Source organism: Danio aesculapii, chromosome 15 (assembly GCF_903798145.1).
Source record: "Danio aesculapii chromosome 15, fDanAes4.1, whole genome shotgun sequence".
Taxonomy (NCBI): domain Eukaryota; kingdom Metazoa; phylum Chordata; class Actinopteri; order Cypriniformes; family Danionidae; genus Danio; species Danio aesculapii.
The window spans coordinates 42,130,596-42,152,479 of NC_079449.1; the positions used below are offsets into that span (position 1 = coordinate 42,130,596).

At 36.1% G+C, this 21,884-nt stretch overlaps 1 protein-coding gene across 1 annotated transcript in view; it reads right to left on the reverse strand.

The window, feature by feature from the left end:
• Positions 1–21,884, reverse strand: part of sh3bgr (SH3 domain binding glutamate-rich protein) — a 42,072-nt gene that overhangs the window by 14,652 nt on the left and 5,536 nt on the right. Inside the window, 7 exon segments of the mRNA XM_056473452.1 lie at positions 3,840–3,863; positions 10,458–10,484; positions 10,745–10,768; positions 14,245–14,265; positions 18,987–19,013; positions 19,335–19,376; positions 19,378–19,479. Coding sequence (XP_056329427.1) covers positions 3,840–3,863; positions 10,458–10,484; positions 10,745–10,768; positions 14,245–14,265; positions 18,987–19,013; positions 19,335–19,376; positions 19,378–19,479 — 267 coding nt within the window.

Below are 21,884 nucleotides of genomic sequence, written 5' to 3' on the forward strand. Positions count from 1 at the left end.
GCAAACCTATGAAAGGTAATGTCTTGATAACCTTAGAACCCTGTTGTATAGAGTAAGATACAAGCCAGATTCCTCAGTTCCCTCCTTTGCATCGTTCATTGGAAATCTGAGAGGGTGATGGCATGAGCACATCCTCTTGAGTCACATGACACTACAAGTGCCATCAGCACATAAACTTGTATGGTTTTATGAGCTTCTGACAATCATCACATCTAGAGGGTGCTTCCATAGCTTCAGCTACTTTCTGTCATGTCAACTCTGGGAGAGATTTAGTATATGGCAATGTTTATGCGTTTGGTCTTGGTGGCATAGATCTGCTATGCTGCTGCTGCTTTGATTATTATCGCAAAGCAAATATTGGGACTTACTACTCCCAGTATTTCCACAGACATTCCTTCAGAAAACTTGATATATATGTAACCCCACAGCTGATCTAATTGCAGCTGGGGTGGAGGAGGATCTCTAAAATCTCGCTGCAACAAAACAGCGTAGACAGACACTGAGCATTTAAAATGATTCAGGAAAGTTTGTATGAAACTTTGTATGATGCGGAGTTTCAATCAGGAAAACAAGGTTACTTATGTAACAGAGTTTTTCCTAAATATATTACACATATCTGGGGTCTGATTTATGAAATTTGGGTAAAAACGTTCTAAAAGTGAATGTACACCAGAATACATTTTAATTTATTAATGATTATGGCTCATATGATTATTTAAAAGGGGGAAATTAGGTCAATTGTTAAGTTAAATATGTTTGCTTAGAGTTTAGCTGCGCACATTCTCCCATTAAGTTTGGTTTTTGCAACTTTTGGGTGGGAAATGGCATATGCACATTTCCACTCCTGTTTTATGCATACACCACTTTTATAAATGAGACCCCAGATGACTACATAGCAAAACAATCTTGTACAACATAGTAACAAAGTTATAAAACAATGTTCATAAACTTCATAAACAGTCTGATTAAACAAACACTAAAAATAAATATGTCTTTACCGAACACACTAAGCCAGCATTTACCAATTTAAGGTGTTCAATAAAAAAGTATGTTATTTTATGGTATTTGTTTGATCAAGTTAAAGCTGGTGTAAGCAATGTTACTTGTCCTGCTGATTTCAACTCTTATCACATATGTTGATGGATTTGTTTATTTATTTTAAGGAAATTAGTCAAATAAATACTTCATAGAAATCTGAGGGCACTCTTAAAAATAACGGTTCTAAATGAAATGTCATAGAAAAATAACCTTTGGTTCGTCTCAGTCAGTCTTTCAACATTACACCAGGGACTGACGATTTGGGGCATTTTAGTTAGGCAACTTTATATCCAGATTCTACTTATAAATTGTCATTGGACCTTTCTGAAACAAATTCAGAGTGATAGAGGAATCCCACATTCTCATAAGATCTCTGTTCCCAATGTCCTGGTTACTGTCATAATCCACAGTCCCCGAAGGGATGAACAGAGACGTTGTGTCTGCTGACACATTGGGAATGTCTATGGAAATCACCACAGCAGTTGGACCTGCCACGCATTTGGTGAGATGTTTGCCATGCATAGTATGAGCGCACAAGCGTCACCAAAGGCACAACCTTCCAATGACCTCAGACCCTTAATTACCAGAATATGGAAATATCTAGAATTCAAAGAGTTATAAGAGTCTTTTACCCAGCTAACATTACACTATTGATTTTATAGATATGACTGTATGTTGGGAAAGCGCACCAGGGGAAGGGGAAGGGTGCTGAAGAAGCCACCTGCTACCCAAATGAGATGACCTGGTGACAATTTAAGCATATGGCCTAGCCCTATCCAGGGAGAGCACTACAATGAGTAAGATGGTGAGCTGGTGCAAACAAATTGCAATGGGCGGTTTCAGGAGAAGCTAACAGGATGACCTGGGCTTCTCTGAAGCGTTTCCATTTCAGCTGGACCACACCGAGTGGGGTCTCCATTCTCCTGGGAACGTAAGCTGCCATGAGAGCTCACCCGGGATATGAATGGTATGCTCCAATTTCAACCAAGTGTGATTCCAGCAGAGCAGATAGCAAGCCTGACACATATGGTGGAACTGTATACTGCCAATACAGTTCCTATATACTACCTTAGCCATGCTGTCTGTCTTGACCAATACGTGTTTCTATTTCAGCACAGACGGTGCCGGAGAGTGAGAAACACTGCCAACAGCTTCAAGCAATTGATATGCCAATGCAATTGGTGTCTAGTCCGCAAACCTTGCAAAACTCAAGGCGACGATTAAGCCCCCCAACCTCCCCCCACCCCACCCCACCCCATGCAGTCAGGGCATGAGCTGTTCATGAGCACTGCATTGACATGCTAGACCCCAGGACATGTGATGCAGTACCTGTGCCCATCACCCGGAGATAAGAACCAGCACATCCAGAAAAGCATGGTCAGAACACCTTGGAAAAAACATGTTGCCTGACTGTGCTGCTTTCTTAGAGAAATCTGCTCTTTTTTTGGACTGCTCTTTTAGATGTACCCAGTGAAACTCTAAGGGACAGGAGAATCACCCAGGTTGACCGCCACTTTCTGCATTGTCAACCGTACTGGAGACATGAAGCTGGATCTCTCCGGATTCAGCTCAGCAGAAGATTATGTCTCTTCAGTTGTCTGAGGCTTCTAAGTCTGGCTTGCTCTCCTTCAGGTGAAAACTATATACTCAGCTGATTATAGTGTTTTGCCAATTCATATGCGTTCATTGGCTTGTTTTATTACTCTTCAGATTGGCTCGTTTTATTACTCTTCCCAATGTGTCAGTAGACACAACATTGAAGTTCCCAATCTGAAGGTAAACTAGGGTTACATGCAAATTAGAGAAGTTACCTAAAGCACCTTTCTTGAAAAGTTCTTAAAAAAATTTCTTAGTATGAAGAAAATAAGAAGAATATAAGTCTATAAAACCTTTTGCTCAAAGGAAATGTTTCATTTCTTGTTTGAGGTTCTTTATGGAATATCAATGGCAATAAACTCTTATTTTAAAGAGTGAATACTCAGCTCTGATATAGACAGCTGGTGTGGGCTAAAAGCAAACAAAAAAGGCAAAAAACTGTGACCTTACAAAAAAACGTTGTGTGATTCCTTGGGACAGTTATTTTCTTGACCCTTTGTTGAATAGCTGTGTAAAACTAAGTTAAAAATGTGTAAAGTTGATCACTTGCAGCAGCTTTAAGAACTGAAACAACAGTGAGAAACATAAACGAGCAAATCAGTGACACCATTATAAAAAGGTAAAAATTAGATACGACTATCTGGACCAGTGGATCTCAACAACTGACTCCAGGACAAATTCTGAAGCCTAAATCTGAACCTAAACCCACATACTGTTCCACAATTGTTGCTGACTCTTATGCTATAATGACAAATCTGATAATTTTCACTTTAATAAAGAATGAATTAATGTACCGTAAAACACATGAGTATATAAATAAAACTTTTGCCACTTATTTTGTGGTTTATGGTTGTTGTTTTTTACCCACAGACAGCAACAACAGACAGAATATTATTGTATTATATATTTTATATTATTATTACATGAATAATACATTTATAATCATTTATAATATTTATACAACATAGAAATTCTTCTTATTATTGTGATTCCATTGTCCATAAGGTTTGATTTTTCCTTCTACAGTGAGCAATACTTCCCCCTTTGAAAGTGTGCTGACGCCCCCTTGTGGGCCCTGGGAGCCTAGTTGAGAACCACTGATCTAGCCAGTCTTCAGATTACAAACATAACTGATGGCATGCAATGGTGTCCCTGTCCTCCAGCGAACAAAACATGCTGAAACAAGCTGAAATGTTCAATAGTACCTCTGATGGGTGTTCCTCTTCCTCCTGTACATGAAGGAATTCAAATAGAAAACGGCATCAGTGTATTTGAGTAAGAGAAGCTACTGGAGGAGGAAAAGGTTATGATGCACTCAAACAGAAGTAAAGTAATGATAGAAAAGGACAGAAAGTGGAAGAGAGTTTAAATGAATATGTATGTGTGTTTCCACAATAAAGAAAGGAAAAGAAAAGGTCCATGATTTCTGCTCCTGTAACATAAGTGAGATGTGGAATGACTTGGATGGAAGAAAAGAAGGAGAGATGCAGAAAATTAAAAAAATAAGGAACGAGAGAGCAGATGATGATCATGGGGAGACGTTCACAGCAACTAAATGTGGACAGAAGGTGTTGTGAGCTTGTGTATGCCACATATAGGATGTTCTACTGCAGCATTTCTTAATCCCGGTCCTTGTACCCTAATGATCTGCAAAATTTGCATACTCTTTTATTTAAAGAGCCCCTATTATGGGTTTTTGAAAATGACCTTTCATGCCGTGTGTAACACAGCCCTAAGTGAACAAAAACATCCAGCTGAGGTTTAACTCTTAAGGGGCCCGGTGTATCAATCTATTGACCCTAAAGAAGTAGACTCAAAGTCGTTTCGTGATTCACCAGAACCATTCGCCATCCATTTTGATCTTTAGCCGTTTCATTGTGATGTCCGAACAAAACATAGCCCCACTCACTTGTTGCACATACAGACCCAAGACAGCTTGAACCCTAAACTCCTTGAAAACTTGAAGTGTGACATAATATACAATAATTATTGGTAACACTTTAGAATAACTATCCATTATAACTAGTTAATAGATCATTAATAAACTGTTAGTTAATGAGTTATAAATGACTTGTTAAATAAAAGTTAACTGTTTGTTAATTATTTATAACTGTGCCTTATAGATAGCCAATAGATCACTTACAAGCTGTTAGTTAGCAAGTTATAAATGACTTGTTAACTGTATTTTAATAATTTATAACTATACCTAACAAATTACTAATAGATTATGAACAAGATGTTAGTAAATTACTTAGTAAAGACTTGTTAAGAATCAGTTAATAGTTTATATATGTTATTGGGATGTTATTCTAAAGTTGCAACTATTCTTCATTTATTGACTGTTAGTAAATCAGGAATAGTTGCAACTAGAATAACGTCCCAATAACATACTTAAGCTAATAACTAACACTTAACTAATATATTAACGCACACTTTACAGATCAGTTGTTCATAGTTTATTTACCATCTAATAACATCGGTGAAACTTTGAAGAACTTTTTTAATAAAAGATTTTTTTATTTATTTTGATTTCATGTTTAGCATGAAATCAAAATAAGTGCCATGCGATGGCTCGGTATATGTGTTTCTATACATTAAACACAATGTTCAACATTTCATCTGTGGAGTTTCTTTGATAAAATACAGCACACAGAAAAGCCTATGAGTGGAACAAGGTAAAGGTACAAAAGTTTTATATTTTAAATATCACATCAAATTTCTGTAGCTTGAACTTGTTTCATCCATTTGCTGTTCTACAAAGTTTCACTGGTATTAGTAGATGGTTAACAAACAATAAACAACTGATCTGTTAAGTGTGAGTTAATATATTAATTAAGTGTTAGTTATTAGCTTAAGTATGTTATTGGGACGTTATTCTAAAGTTGCAACTATTCCTGATTTACTAACAGTTAATAAATAAAGAATAGTAGCAACTTTAGAATAACATCCCAATAACATATATAAAACTATTAACTGATTCTTAACAAGTCTTTACTAAGTAATTTACTAACGTCTTGTTCATAATCTATTAGTAATTTGTTAGGTATAGTTATAAATTATTAAAATACAGTTAACAAGTCATTTATAACTTGCTAACTAACAGCTTGTAAGTGATCTATTGGCTATCTATAAGGCACAGTTATAAATAATTAACAAACTATTAACTTTTATTTAACAAGTCATTTATAACTCATTAACTAACAGTTTATTAATGATCTATTAACTAGTTATAATGGATAGTTATTCTAAAGTGTTACCAATAATGATCAAACAATTAAATACCTAAAGAAAAAAAAATTCACATATCACATAAACTAAAATGTCACTTGAATGAAACATATAGGCTCCTCCAAACTGAAATCATGGTGGAATAGCCTATGGAGTCCACTTTGCAGGGCACTTATTGTTGAATTAGAACAAACATCTGAAGTGAAAAGAGAAATATATAGGTATAAATGTGCAGAGCTGTGGAGCATGAGGACCGGGATTGAGAAACGCTGATCTAATGGTTAGTGCACATGCTTTGACACACTGAGTAGAGTTTATGTGTGTGATCAGATCTTTGTACAACACACACTGGAGCATTTTGGAGACATTTTTAAGAAGCTGATCATTTGCTGAAAATGTGTTTTCAGTGTCTATCCAACACTAGTAACATAGTCAGAAATAATAATGCATTTAAGTATTTTGTGCTAATTGAAAGTGTTGTTGTTGTTGCAATGTGTTTATGTTAACAGTAGTTTTCTTTTACCTTGAAATTCTCATCATTTGACTGCAATTGATGACGGTTTACAATTAATTATGCTGTGTATGTAGAGCCAAAGTGTTTTTTTTTCTCATTACACTGTAAAAGAATCTGTAAATTAACATTTACCCTTGGCTTGGGCTTCATATGTGATTTCATTTATTAAAATTTTCAAATTGATTTTTTTATGACCTTGATGAGTTTTAAAATCTGATGTTGTTGACATTTGTAGTAGCTTGAAAAACATTTTACAAGAATAAATACATACGATGATCTAAATTCCGAGAATAATATAAAAAGTATGGTCAGTTTTCAAATTTGTGTCCCACAATACACAAATATGAATCACAGTAAGGTTAAGATGCTTTCACACTTGGTTCGAATGCCTGGTCTGAACCCAAGTTTGATTCTACCCCCTTGGCTGGTTTGTGTTCACACAGTCTTTTTTCCTTCTGAACTCCGGTACACTTGCGTCATCAAGCTGCTGTTTTGTGTACAGCTGTTGCTAGGCGACGGCCACAAAAGCAAAGTGCCAAAATGGAAAGACGTACACATATCACCATTATTCTGCTTTACTAAATCTTTTGGTTTTGTTATCAAAACCAAAATACAGAGAGCCACTTGCATCTATCTGCTTCAAAAAATATTAAAACCGTTCAAAACATCACGCAATGTCTGCAGAAGTCATTTTTGGTGGAGACAAGAAGACATTATCACTGTTTGCACTAGGTCAGTTGCACTTGTTGCCAAGGTAGGGGATACACAGACAAGCACACACGAATGAACGTTATAAAACTAAACGTTTGTTGTACAGTTGGCTGGTTTTTTTCCGTTATTTGGTACAATTGCATTCATACCAGAGGTGAACCATACCAGAGTTCAAGCGAACTGTACTCCAGACCATCTCTTTCAGGCGGACTCGCGTACGGTTCACGAGTGCACACCTAAGTTAAGAAGACAACGTTCTCACTAGCAAAACGTACCGTACTCTGACGTCAAACAAACCTGGGTGCGGACCAAAAGTTCTAGGGCCCTATCATTCATCGGGCGCAATAAGGCGCAATTTTCAGACCAGCGAAACCTTAGTTTTCCCATTTTCTGCCACATTGTTTAAATAGCAGGTCTAAAAAAGGCTTCAGTCTGGAAAAGAGGTGTGTTATGGCGCATTGTGGCATGTTGCTATTTTGAGGAACTAAAATAGGCTGTGCAATAGACCAGCTGAAAGCAGGTCTAAAGTCCAGTGCACAGCGCGTTAGTTCTGCACCTCTCTTACACATTGCTTAATACACACAGGATGTACAGCAACACACAAATATCTTCACAAATGAAAAAGAATTTTAAAAATGTTTACTTTCTACATAAATATAAAAACCACTGCCTCCATGCCTTCTTCATGTCAGGGGGCTTGTTTCAGTTTATTTACAACTTGCTTTTGTAAAATGTTATTATTATCATTAGTAATATTTATTATATTATATATCCACCTGTCAGGTTTTGGACCATATGGGGCATAGGACGTGTGTTTGGATAAAACTCAGTCGTTTGACCACACTTCGTTATTATTGTTCATTTAATCATTTGCTGTAAATTAGAACTGAATTTAGAAATAGTTTTGAAACAAATCTTTGCGCTTAAACTAAATTAATTATGTAGACTTATGGATGTCTTCAGCAGAGTGTACAACACGGTGTACAGTACTGTTTCCTTATCCAGGAAAGAGAGAAAGAGAAACAAAAGTAAAGGCTGAATGGAGGAGGCTCGTTCTTTATCCTCACGCTGCAGATGCACTGTTTTTCTCGCTAGGGACGCATTTAGTTTTTCCATTTACAAAGTCTGCCATGTAAATAGCAATTGGGCCATGGAGTGACAAAACTGACTCTTAAAGGGAATGGGAGATGTGACTGATTGGTTTATTCTCAAAACACACCCACGACTCATTAAGAGAATAAGCTCAACCCTGTTAGACCATGCGCCATTGTGCAAAGCGTATTTTTTCCGTCCTTAAAATAGCAAAAGTGGATCCAGACATGCCCTTAATGCTTTCGCGCCCTGCACTTTAAACTTTGATCCTAGATCGTTAAAATATAGCCCCTAGTGTGAAAGCACTCTTAAGCTTGCATAAGCTTATTTTCTGACGCTTCTTGTGTTCAGTAAGGTGCATATTTTTGGTCACAAAATCAGTAAATATTGTAAAATATTATTAAAATTTTAAATCACTGTATCCTATTTAATACATATAATGCATTAACCTGTGAATTTTCAGCTACAGTTTTTAATGTCTTGTGATTATTCAGAAATCATTCTAACATTGTCAGATTTGATGATTATGAAACATTTAACAGCACAATTGTGCTGCTTATATTTTTTATATGTTAGTATATAAATTATAAATTAGTGCTACATCTATTTAAGATTCTTTTGGCTTTTTTTTTAGATCCATGTTTACTTACTAATTAACAGAAATATAAATTTAATGAATGTATGTGGGTTTGAATGTACAGTATATTAAATTTGGTCCAAGACATGTTAAAGTGCAAGTGAACAGATTTTAGCAAAACAGGCTCATTGGAAATACAAAATCCCCACAAAAAATGTTCGACTGTAGTTTCGAGGTAAATGAGCGATATGGGGGACCGTAGAACACCAACAACTTTTGATACTTTTCACACTATCGATATTCACAGGGCCATTATCAAGGATGGGCAGTATTTATGATACACATTACATATTTGAAATACAAAATAGTATTTTTGCAATTTGTATTTGATGGGGATAATGAAAATGTCTCAATATTTTGTATCAAAATACATTACTGTCATGTATTTTTTTCATTTTTAAATACTGTAAAATATTTTGTAAGAAGTCTACATGATGAACATCATGTATATGCACCCTCTGATTGGTACTTTGGACATTATTAACTCCTAAAAATATAACTGAAACAATATATATAAAATATTTTGGAGAAAGAGTTTACTGTACAAATAATAGTAGTTTTGGATGGATTGCTGAGCCAAATGTTTGTCTTTTAAAACAAGCAAAAAATAAGGCCCTACAGTGGCAATCCTACAATACTTATTCGGCTGTTTTAAATGGCAGTAGTTGAACAGCAGTTATAGTTGCAATGTATTGTAAACCAAGAGGAAAGATGTATGCCTAAAGATGTCAGAGTAACACAACAAATAAAACACCATGTTTAATAATCTCCTAAAAACTGACAGGTTATACAGCAGGAGCAGGATATAGTATATAAAGAGTTTATTTGCAAAATAGATAACAATTTTTTGAAGTTTTCAGAAATTATGTTTTTACATTGAGTATTAAAGAGGTAGTTTAATGGTTAAGGGACTGATGTTATGCTTCCTATTTAAAAGTATTTGTAGTATTTTTAAAATACGAAAATACAGTATTTTATTTTTATACATGTTGTACTGTGTTTTGTAGTTTATTGTAATAAGCTTAAACTTAAGGTATTGGTATTTTATGTATCTTTGCCTAACCAATTTTCCTTAACAAATAAAGGTTTATTTTATGCAGTTCGTTGCACAACACCAAATAAATACCACAAAACTACTTGACACGATTTGTATATGATTTGTCTATGATTTGTAATCAGCAATGTTTGCCTCAGCTATCTTTCTCTATATGAACAATTTTTCTGGCTTGGTCAGTTTGCTTGGTAGCTCACATTGTACAATGCAGAACGCTCGAGTTTGAGTCTGGTGAAGCACGGTAGAAGATATAACATCAATCAAAGTAAAACTATATGGTTGCAGTGCATATTTTTTGTTGTTTTGTTTTAGAAACACTATTGGTTGGGTTTAAGGAAGTGGTTTACTGGTCTACAAGTATCTGAAAACGCACAACTAAATGTACCCCAAGTAACAAATTTCAGATTTATAAAAATGTGGACAGCACCCTCTAGTGGATTTTGTCATCTAAAATGTGCAGCAACAATACCTGGAGCATGTATTTTACATTTCACAAAAATGTATGCATGTATTACCAATGAGCCTGGGTTGAATTTTAAACAGAGGTAGAGGAAGAGAGAAAGAAAATTCAAACATGTATAATCTACCTCAAGCTCTCGAAGTTCTTCTTCCTCCTAGAGAAGAGAACAGATTGTATATCAGATGAGAAGATTATGAGTACTGCAGCTGAAAAGAGGGAATGAGAGAAACATGCAACTGGAGAAACAGACGGGGAGAGAAGGAAAAGACTGGCAGATGGCAGCTAAAGGAGAGAAGTGAAATGAGAGGTTAAAAGGAAGAATGAAGGAGGAAAATCAGTGGTGAAATAAGGGGAGAAAACCCAAATCACAAATACATGTTAGATAGGAATCTTTGGTCATCTAAACCAAGTTACCTCAGACACCAACTCATCTTCTGCCTAGAAAAAAAAAACAGGAGGGAGAAAGAAAGAAGGGATAGAAAAGGGAGCTTTAACACGCCAAATTAAAACAAAGAAGTAGAAATGACAGAACTAAATTCGTACTTTCCAGTTTGTGAGCAAGAAGTCGATTTCATTCAACCTATTGATCTGATTACATTCAGTACTAATACTGGATTACAACAATTGTTCAGCTCAGTTTGTGTTTTTTTTATTATAAACAGCATACTTAAGTAATGTTTATTATTAATATTTATTTATTTATTTAATGTATTGCAGGAATGAGAGCCATGTACAGGGTAAGTCAGAATTATTAGCCCCCCATTGAATTCATTCATTCCTTCATTTTCTTTTCAGCTTAGTTCCCTTTATTAATCTGGGGTCACCCCAGCGGAATGAACTGCCAACATATTCAACATATGTTTTTACGCAGCAGATGCCCTCCAGCACAACCCATCTCTGAGAAACACCCATATTCACTCACACTCATACACTACAGACAAATTTAGCCTTCAAATTCCACTTGTACCGCATGTCTTTGGAAATGTGGGGGAAACCGGAGCTCCCGGAAGAAGAACCCACACGAACGCAGGGAAGGAACATGCAAACTCCACACTGAAACTGACCCAGCCAAGGCTCGAACCAAGTGACCTTCTTGCTGTGAGGCGACAGCACTACCTGCTGTGCCACTGGTCACACCCCCCCCCCCCCCTCCTCTTAATTTTTTGTTCTATTTTTTAATTTTTTAAGATCCATTTTATAGGTCAAAACTATTAGCCTTTAAGCTAATTTTTCCCCCCGATAGTCTACAGAAACAAACTATCATATTAAAATAACCTTGCACTAATTACCCTCACCTGCCTAGTTAACCTAATTAACCTCGTTAAGCCTTTAAAATGTCACTTAAAGCTGTATAGAAGGTCTTGAAAATATGTAGTCAAACATTATTTACTTTATCATGGCAAAGATAAAAACAAATTAGTTATTAGAAATGAGTTATTAAAACTATTATGTTTAGAAATTTGTTGAGAAAATCTTCTCTCCATTAAAAAGAAATTGGGGCAAAAATAAACAGGGGGGCTAATAATTCAGGGGGGCTGATAATTCTAACTTCAACTGTTATATAAGGCAAAGATTAATCACATCCAATTTAAAAGTTTGTCTTGTCATGAGACATGTGTGTGTTTTATATACATTTTTTATGTACTGTATATGTAATACAAACACAAACATAAAAAAATTCTTGCAATTGTAGTGCAAAATTGGATGTTTTGAATGATTAAACCTAACACTGAGGATAGTAAACTCCAGCTGTTATTCCAATGACTTAATCTAACACATACGTTACTTTATTTGATGTAATTTTGTCAAATTGATCAAGTCAGATTAAATTGCATTACCTTGAATGCAATCAGTTTATTGAAATGTTCTCACATAAATAACAAAACTTCTATTATTTGAAAAAAATTCAAATTCTCAATTCAATTTCTCAATTCATTCTTTCTGAAAAAAAAAAAAAAAAAAGATCAGTAATAACCAGTTCCAAAACAACATTAGATTTTTGATGAAATGTGTTTTTCATTTTGATGGAGAACATCTCAGGCGAGGCTTTAAGAAACCTCCATGACACCTGTAAAGAAAAGGATGAAGGAAAACAAAACAAGTGCAAAATCCAATGCAAATGATTCACGAGAGGCTGTGGAGAGCAAATGAGAGGCACTCATACAGTGCATCCGGAAAGTATTCATAGCGCTTCACTTTTTCCACATTTTTTTATGTTACAGCCTTTTTCCAAAGTGGATTAAATGAATTTATTTCCTCAAAATTCTACACACAATACCTCATAATGACAATGTGAAATAAAAAAGATTTTTTGAAATCGTTGCAAATTTATTAAAAATAAAAAACCTGAAAAATCACATGTAAAGAAGTATTCACAGCCTTTGTCGTGAAGCTCTAAATTGACCTCAGGTACATTCTGTTCCCACTGATAATTCTTGAGATGTTTCAACAGCGTAATTGGAGTTCACCTGTGGTAAATTCAGATGATTGGATGATTTGAAAAGGCATACACCTGTCTATATAAGGTCCCAGGGTTGACAGTGCATGTCAAAGCACAAACCAAGCATGAAGACAAAGGAATTGTCTGTAGACCTCCGAGACAGGATTGTCTCGAGGCACAAGGCTGGGGAAGATTACAGAAAAATTTCTGCTGCTCTGAAAGTTCCAGTGAGTATGGTAGTTCCAGGCTGTATGGTAGAGTGGCCAGATGGAAGCCAATCCTTAGTAAAGGGCACATAGCAGCCCACCTGGAATTTGCCAAAAGCTGATCTCCATGGTGGTGGTAGCATCATGCTGTGTGGATGTTTTTCAGGGAAAGATGAATGCAGCAATGTACGGAGACATCCTGAATGAAAACCTGCTTCAGAGTGCTCTTGACCTCAGACTGGTGCAACGGTTCATCTTCCAGCAGGACAATGACCCAAAGCACACCGCCAAAATATCAATGGAGTGGCTTCGCAACAACAATGTGAATGTCCTTGAGTGGTCCAGCCAGAGCCCAGACCTAAATCCTATTGAACATCTCTGGAGAGATCTGAAAATGGCTGTACACCATCACTTCCCATTCAACCTGATAGATCTTGAGAGGTACTGCAAAGAGGAATGGGCGAAAATTCCCAAAGACAGGTGTGCCAAGCTTGTGGCATCATATTCAAAAAGACTTGAGGCTGTAATTGCTGCCAAAGGTCCATCAACAAAGTATTGAGCAAAGGCTGTGAATACTTATATACATGTGCTTTTTCAGGGTTTTTATGGGGTATCGTGTGTAGAATTTTGAGAAAATAAATTAATTTAATCCATTTTGGAAAAAGGCTGTAACATAAAAAAAATTGTGGAAAAAGTGAAGCGCTATGAACACTTTCTGGATGCACTGTAGATGCAAAAATAAATTAAATTAAATCAATATTGTCAGTGAGAAAAGAAGGAATGTGAATGGGGAGAATACAAGAGTTACTGCAGATCTAGAATCAGTTTATTCTAGAACAAAAATCACCAGATGATTGTCCTCCACCTGAAACAACTGAAGTGTGAACAGGAGCGTTTGTTAATTACCGTTTTACTGTATGTTAATCTGTGAATAAAAAAACTGAGTATGCAGGTTTTATTGTTGTTGCAAGAACCAGATGTAAATAATTGTCAAGTCATCGTTGGACAAACTATGTCAAGCTCAACACAAACTAACAATCTGTCAATTATTTTATAGATAAGCAGAAAGAGAGAATAACTTCCAACGTATAGACAGTGCTCTAAAGATATTTGTAACTCCACAATCTTATACACATATTTGATTGTAGTCGTTTTGTACACATTTGTAAGAGCAAAATTTTCACTTATTATTTCAAAAAGAATAATTTGAACCACAAACACACCACAAAATGCTTCTTTTATAAAAATGATGTAAATGTCAGTCTTACCTTGTCTTCTTCTCCTTCTTCCTGTTAATCACAGAAAAAGTAACATTAATAGAGAATAATGCATTAAAAAATAATATCCTAATTTTACAGAAAATAGCTGTATTTTTTACATTCGTTTTTGATATTTTAAATTATATTCAATACTCTGTAAAATTACCAATGTTGTCCGCAAACTGCATACCAACCCCTTTAATGTAAATTAAAAAGCCCCTAATATGGGTTTTTGAAAATGACCTTCCATGTAATGTGTAACACAGCACTAAGTGAAGTGAAATAACCAGCTATCCAAGGCTTAAATCTGAAAGTGCACCATATTTAAAACTGTTGACTTATCTATAAAAAGTCGACTGGTTCGAATGAATCGGCAATGTAACGAGTCTTTAGCCGTGTTGGCATGATGTCGATACAGAACTCAAGCCCCACCCATTTGTTACGCATGCAGACCCAGGAAAATTGAACCCCCTGGCCCCTCCCACAAACACTGTCGAAAGAAAAAGAGGAAGACAAACACTGTAGCAGATCCCGGTTGAATCATGTCACGAAGACGCTGTGCTCTGAAGCGTGAGGGAAGGTTAGTGTTATTTTCTCCACCCAAAGATGAGGCTGTGAAGAGTTGGTTGAAGTTTATTTTAGCAAAAATACCTCAGCATTATAACCCCAGCCTTGTGCTGTGTTCATGTCATTTTTCTGACAAGTGCTTCAGCAATCTACATGCTTATAATGGGGAATTCATCGGCTGTTGGTTAAAGGAAGGATCAGAAAAGACTATATTGGACTTTGTCAGAGCTTGACAGGAACTATATCAGTACACAGTTCATGGATCAGTTTCTTCCTCCATTTCACAAGTAACTTAACTGTGATTAAAATGGTTGCCTCCTTGTTTTCTCTAGCTTGCAAATTATGTATGTAATTGTGTTTTGTTACTTGTAACCGCTCCACATCCGGTTAACTCTTTATATTCTCGTATCGCGTCTAAACCACGTTGAAAACGCGCCGCCTGTCGCTTTGTTTACGGATTTAAATGGATTTGTGAGCTCGCGTTCCACTGCCGTTTGTCATTGCTATGGCCACCATCAGCTGTTCCTACACACGCACAGCAGTCAAGTTTCAAAACAGTTCAGGTTTTGCCACTGTATGGATTAATATTGAATGTGTATCATTGTTTTTATTTATGGTTAAGAATAGAGCAATATGCTGGTGTTTAACTGAATTGCTTTACTGCACTCCTGCATTGGGCTCACGCATATACTCTGCACTCTGACTACTTCTACAATATTGATAAGCCATGGTGGGCATTTCTCTCTGTCTCACGCTGAACGCAGTCGAAAAAAATTCACAACAGACTGGGTCATGTGACCAATCAGGGCAGATAAGCATCGTGCCAAGTAGTGGTTTGGGAACAAATGATTCGCTGAACAAATCATAGTCATTGGGATAATTAGGTAAAAATAAATGCATGTTATAAGACAATGAAAGGGTTTTTTGACCTTGCAGGCATATCAGACCGTTGTTGGAGACCCCCAAAACCAAAATATGACCCTTTTAAATGCATAATATGGGCTCTTTTAGGACTATATACCATTAATGAGAAATTCCAGTCATTTTTTTACAGAAAATGTACTGTATTATTTTAATGATACTTTTCTTTATCTTAAATTACATATCAATCTATATAAAATACCAAACAATTACCAAATTATAATCAATGTTTATGTCCATACTGAAATAAATCTTAAAATAAAACTTATTTGTATGTGTATTTCTCCAATAAACAATGTATTTCCACATTAAAATGTACTTTTCACTGAAGCAGTGTTACATTTAGGTAGATAATTAAGTGATTAATTAAATAATTGTTGAGCATAACCTGCTGTTAACAAGCAAAATCACTGAGGAGAAACACAAAACTACAACTCCACAAAGTCACAGCCAGTCACTTCATTCACTTAGATAAATCAGCCGAATTAAAACACATGAAATATCTCAAAATCTCAGCAGAGAATCATTAAACAAGTCCACAACACCAGCTTCACTTATTACCAGCCTGTTTGACTTTATTTCTGTCAGACGTCTACAGAAGTTCTTATAGATTTAATGAAAATACTGGTTTTGCTGGAGGTCACCATTGTGGAGGACTTTGATTCTTCATTTTGCATGTTCATTTATCATTGTCTGTTGTACGTGTGTGCTATAGCGAGACAAATGATCAGATAAGGTGACCAAATAATGGTGTCTCAGTAATTCATTTTGCCAGTGATTTATTCTCAGATAATGTAGTAAACTGGTGGTTCTATAGAAAGAAACCCAGTAGAGCTATGAAAACAAACTCAGACACACTCAAAACACTAATGCATTAAGAATCAGCCTATCAAGAGATGGGCTTAAAGAAGGTGACGAATTTATGGCTGCAGTACATGCTGGGAGCCACCAACACAATCTCACGGCAATTCGTAACTTTTTTTTTAGTGGCTAATTCGTACGATCTAATTCGTACAATTTAGTACGATTTGCTCATCCTCCAATGACGGTTGGGTTTAGGGGCGGGGTTAGGTGCCACGCCTCCTTTTTAAAATCATACCATTTCGTACGACTGAACTCGTACGAATTCGTACGAATTAGCCACTAAACTGACAAAACGTAAAATACTTACGTTTTCTCGTGAGATCAGGCTGGAGCCACGGCTCAGTTATTGATGTTTCCAATACTGCAGCATGAAGCATGTCACCATTGTTGAGACACATTCTTGATTCTTCTTTTCATTTAGTTATTTCTGTTTGATATTGTCACTTAATTATCAGTGTTTGATCTTAGTAATTGAGGGGAAATATCTTAATTAATACTGTGTTTGGAAAACTTTTGTGCTGTCAGTTTATTGATGATTTTGGATAGTAATGGTCTAGAAAATAAAAGTGTTTCTTTGCAGAACTGCATTACATTATTAAACTTGTTTGAAATAAAACAAATAAGACTTTCTCTGGAAGAAAAATATGGGAAATACTGTAAAAAAATTATTTGCTGTCTTAAACATAATTTGGGAAACATTTGTAAAAAAAGAAAAGAAAAATAAAAATCAAAGGACAGCTAATCATTTTGACTTTTACTTTACATAATTAGCAACACATACTCATTAAAAGTATGTGCTTCAGCATACATTTTTGTGAAACTGCAATACCCTACTTCAACATTCTTTAGCAGAATGAGTGGCACAGCCGACACAAACTCAAGATTATTAATAATCCCACAACTGGATTATTAGTCTGAAATTTTTGAAAGCCGAATCTGTATCGGGCAGGCAGTAATATAAATAAATAAGTGAATAAATAAACAAATAAATACAAGGATGGACCAAATCCATCACAAGTTAAGTCATTCTGGCTCTGGGCCTGAGTTCCACAAAAGAGATAAAAGAGATACTGCAAAATCAAGTTTAAACTACATGGTCACAATCCACTTTTCTTGCGTTTGCTTTTGAAAACATTATTTTGTTGGGTTTAGGTCAGTGATTCTCTGGTTTAGGTGATCTGTACATTAAGACTCACCTGCTGTACAACTGAAAAGTACAACAAAAACATATCCTAATGCCGAGATCAGACTCGATTTTGACTCGCCGACAGGTTTTGTGAAATCGCAGACAAATGCCTGAAGTCATTCATGTTAGTTACAATCACACAGTGTGAACTATCAAAGACGGGATATGAGGCATTCGCCAATGAGTTGCTGACACCGGTGAGATATTTGGCAAACTAAATATCTGGATCTGTCAACCATCCAAAATCATCCCTTGTAAAGGTGCTTTCACATCTGTAGTTCGGTTCATTTGGTCTGGACCAAGGGCAACAAGTGATACATATATTATGCCAAGTTGCCACCTGTGCGCTAGTTCAAAGTTTCAAGTATGTATACCGAGGCTACTACGCACGCACACCGGATTAACTATAGCAGCGGCCGTTCCCATATCCTGTATTTTCCGCTTGCAGGTTTTATTTCTAATGTAAGATTAAATGACAATATGCTCACACAAGCGGAGCAACGCGTTTGTGTCTTTCCGGGCGCACGCTTTAAAAAACATCTCACGGTGAGAGTCGTGCGTGCCCTTCAGTGCAATGTAAACAAAAGATATGTTAGACGATTTATTATTAAAATGACTATGTATGTATGAACGCAGATGGCAACAACAGTTAATCTAAATAGCTTCTTACCTAATATAAAGCTTGAATTTACATTAGACGTGATATCCGTGAAACCATGATTATTTTTCAGACTGTATAATCGTACAACCAAAATCTATAATTGTTGCATCCCTAATTGTTATGCAGTTCATAACATAACATATAAATGTGTCTGAATGTAGAAAAAGCCTACTTCAGCAATGCACTGCTTTTGTTGTGCTCTGAAATACATTTGGATGTTTGTAAAAAAAAAATCAATTGGACAATGCAGTGATATTATGTTGTTTTAAAATACAATATATTAACATTTTAATGTAGAAAAAGCCAACGTGGGTGTCTTTATGAGCACAAATACAGCATATGGGCTCTTATATGTAGTTGTGTCATCACTCATATAGCAAGTCATATCTCTCTGGCCCTTCGTTGAATTGAATAGGCCTGCTCTAGTGGATTTGCCATCTGAAACGTGCAGCAAAACCTACACAGAGCAACATATTTTTTTCATTTCACAAAAATTTAAGCTGTATTTCCAATGAACCTGGCTTGAGATTTGTATAAAAAGAAAAAGACTACCTGCTCTTCCTCCTCAGCTGGCTTTCTCTAACAAAAAGAAAGGGAAATATTAAAATGAGCAATTACACACGGCAGAAGCACATTTACTTAAACACAATACAATCCACACCAGTTGTCACACTGTCAACAGAAAGCCTAGCATGAATCCAACTACAAGAACGGAGATGGTAAAGGCGGATGTAGATGTTAATTTCAGGAGAGATTACGGGAGACCCTGAATAAAAAAAAAAACAATTGAGATGGTCAATGTGTGAAGCAAAAAATGTGATTAAATGGAGGAAGAATGAGCAGTTATGGGAAAACAAATGATGTTTAGGGGTTAAATAGAAGATTTTGATGGACAGTTACACTCTCTTCCTCTTCTTCAGCAGGTTCCTCCTCTTCCTCGTTCCTCATCTTGAGCGTCTGTCTCTGTGTTTTTGCTCTCTTCGTCGTCCTCCAGCTCTGCTGTGTGTGCATCTCCATTTTGCTCAGCCTCTTTGATTTCCTTTTTCTAAAAACACACACAACGCATCTCAGGACATTCAGAATTAAAATAGTTATGACACCACAGGAAGATACCAACATACGACACGGAGGATCCTGGGAAGTTTTTAAATGGAAGAAATGTTATGGAACTGGGTTTTTTTGTGGCTCACTGGTGGAAGAAAGGACAAAATGTGATAAGAAGGAAAAGAGGGTTTGTAATATTAGAGCATGAGAAAGACATATGAGAAGCTGCCATTATCAATCAGTTTGTAATGTTGAGACAGCCACAAAAGGACATTTCTATCTTTCAAGAGAAAACAGTAACACTTTAGTTTAAGTAATAATTCACACCATTTACTGCTGGATTATTACCTGCCGATTATTAATATATTAACTGTTTATTAGCACTTATAAACTATGATCTTATTTTCCATCCCTAATCTTAACATTACCTAAACAACAACTACCTTACTAACTAATTGGTAGTTGGAGCTAAATTGTAATGGTAAATAGTTGTAAATGTGTGAATTGTACATTATAAATAAAGTGTGACCAATAAAACATTTTTTTTTTAAATAAAGAAAAGGAAATAAAAACTTTTTAAATGAACATTAAGGTTTCAATAATTAGATTTGTAATTTCATAGCTGTAAATACAAAACATATGGTTACAAGTGAGGTTTATTAATAAACTAATTTCGGGGAGGATCACGTGCTTAGATTTATCACAGCCGGTCTCGTATTAAGCTAATCAGTATCATCCAATCATATGAGCCATAAGCTACTATAAATAACCACAGTTTTCAGTCCACTTTATCTTCGTTGGAAGAAACCCCCCTTCCTCCCCATTCTCCTCCTTCACCTTAGATCGGGCGGCACGGAGGCCCAGTGGTTAGCACCGTTAGCCCCACAGCAAGAACACTGCCAACCCTGGTCCTGCCAGGTCAGTAGGTGTTTCTGTGAGGAGTTTGTATGTTCTCCCCGTGTCCGCGTGGGTTTTCCCCGGGTTCTCCGGTTTCCTCTCACCATCCAAATATATACATCATGCATAACAATGAAACATTTGTCTAGCCCCCTTGCTTTTTTTTCCTCACAGTGTTCCCTTAGCTACTGCAGACGGGGAGTTCTGAGATCCACCGAGCTCAGGCTCCCCTCTCGCTCTGCAAACGGGAGGAAGCCCCGGGCTCGAGGATCTCTTGAGCTCGGGGCTCTCTCCCGGGACAGCATGCCAAACAAGCTATTGATGAATCATCAGCTAAGTGTGAACTCTTGAAGTACAATGCAATGGCAATCGTTTTATATAACTGGGAGAATAAAACATTTGTTAGGAGAAATTAAACAGGATTTCGACACTTTTTTGTATTAGAAACCGTTAGAAGAAGCATGCCTGACTCAGTGTTTCTTACACAATTCACACTACACAGGGTCAATAAACAAAGACAACATGCTTAATGTGAAAGATTTTTTCCCATGTTTATTTTCTGTACTTAGTTAAAAACATTGTCGTGCAAAAAATAGTGTCCATGTTCAGAATGGCATACTAACATTTGACATTGTGCTCCTTACCCTTTTTTTGTGTGTGGTTAACACTTACAACTTACAGAGGGTTTATTTGCTAACATTAGTTAACCAATTAAAATGCATTAATTATAATACTACCATATAATTTAATGAACAGGTAACATCAAACATTTTGTGACCCTGGACTACAAAATCCATCATAAGTCATTTTGGAGATTATTCATCATCTGAAAATATAAATAAATAAGTTTTTACATTTTGACGTAGGGTTTGACTACTTTGGTCTAGACACAACTATTTAAACAATCTAAATATTGAGGAAAATAAATCTTTAAAGTTGTAATTTTGTGGTCAAGAGTCATTTATTATATTACTTTAAAATCAAATGTTGTATCTGTTTAACAACAATCATTCACTTTGAACTAACATCAACAAAGAACATATTCATTTATTTATTTTCTTTTCGGCTTAGTCCCTTTATTAATAAGGGGGTCGACCCTATGGAATGAACCGCCAAGTTATCCAGTATATGTTTTACGCAGCGGATGCCCTTCCAGCTGCAACCCATCACTGGGAAACCCCCATACTCTCTCATTCACAACTCATACACAACGGAAAAATTCAGCATAGCCAATTCAACCTACACCGCATGTGGTTTGGACTTGTGGGGTAACCGGAGCACCCGGAGGATTTTTATTATTTGGGTGAAAAGGTCTTAAACTATGAGAGGTTTATCAAACAAAAGCATATGTCCAAAATCAAGGTTGTAATTAATATCTGTGGGAATGCACTGAGCAATTTTGCAAATGTAAGTTATACAGGACTTTTCGTCAATTGTTTAAACAGTTAACATACTGCCCGAATCAGTATGAGTCGTGTATACCAATCTCAACATAGCCTGGGTGTTAAG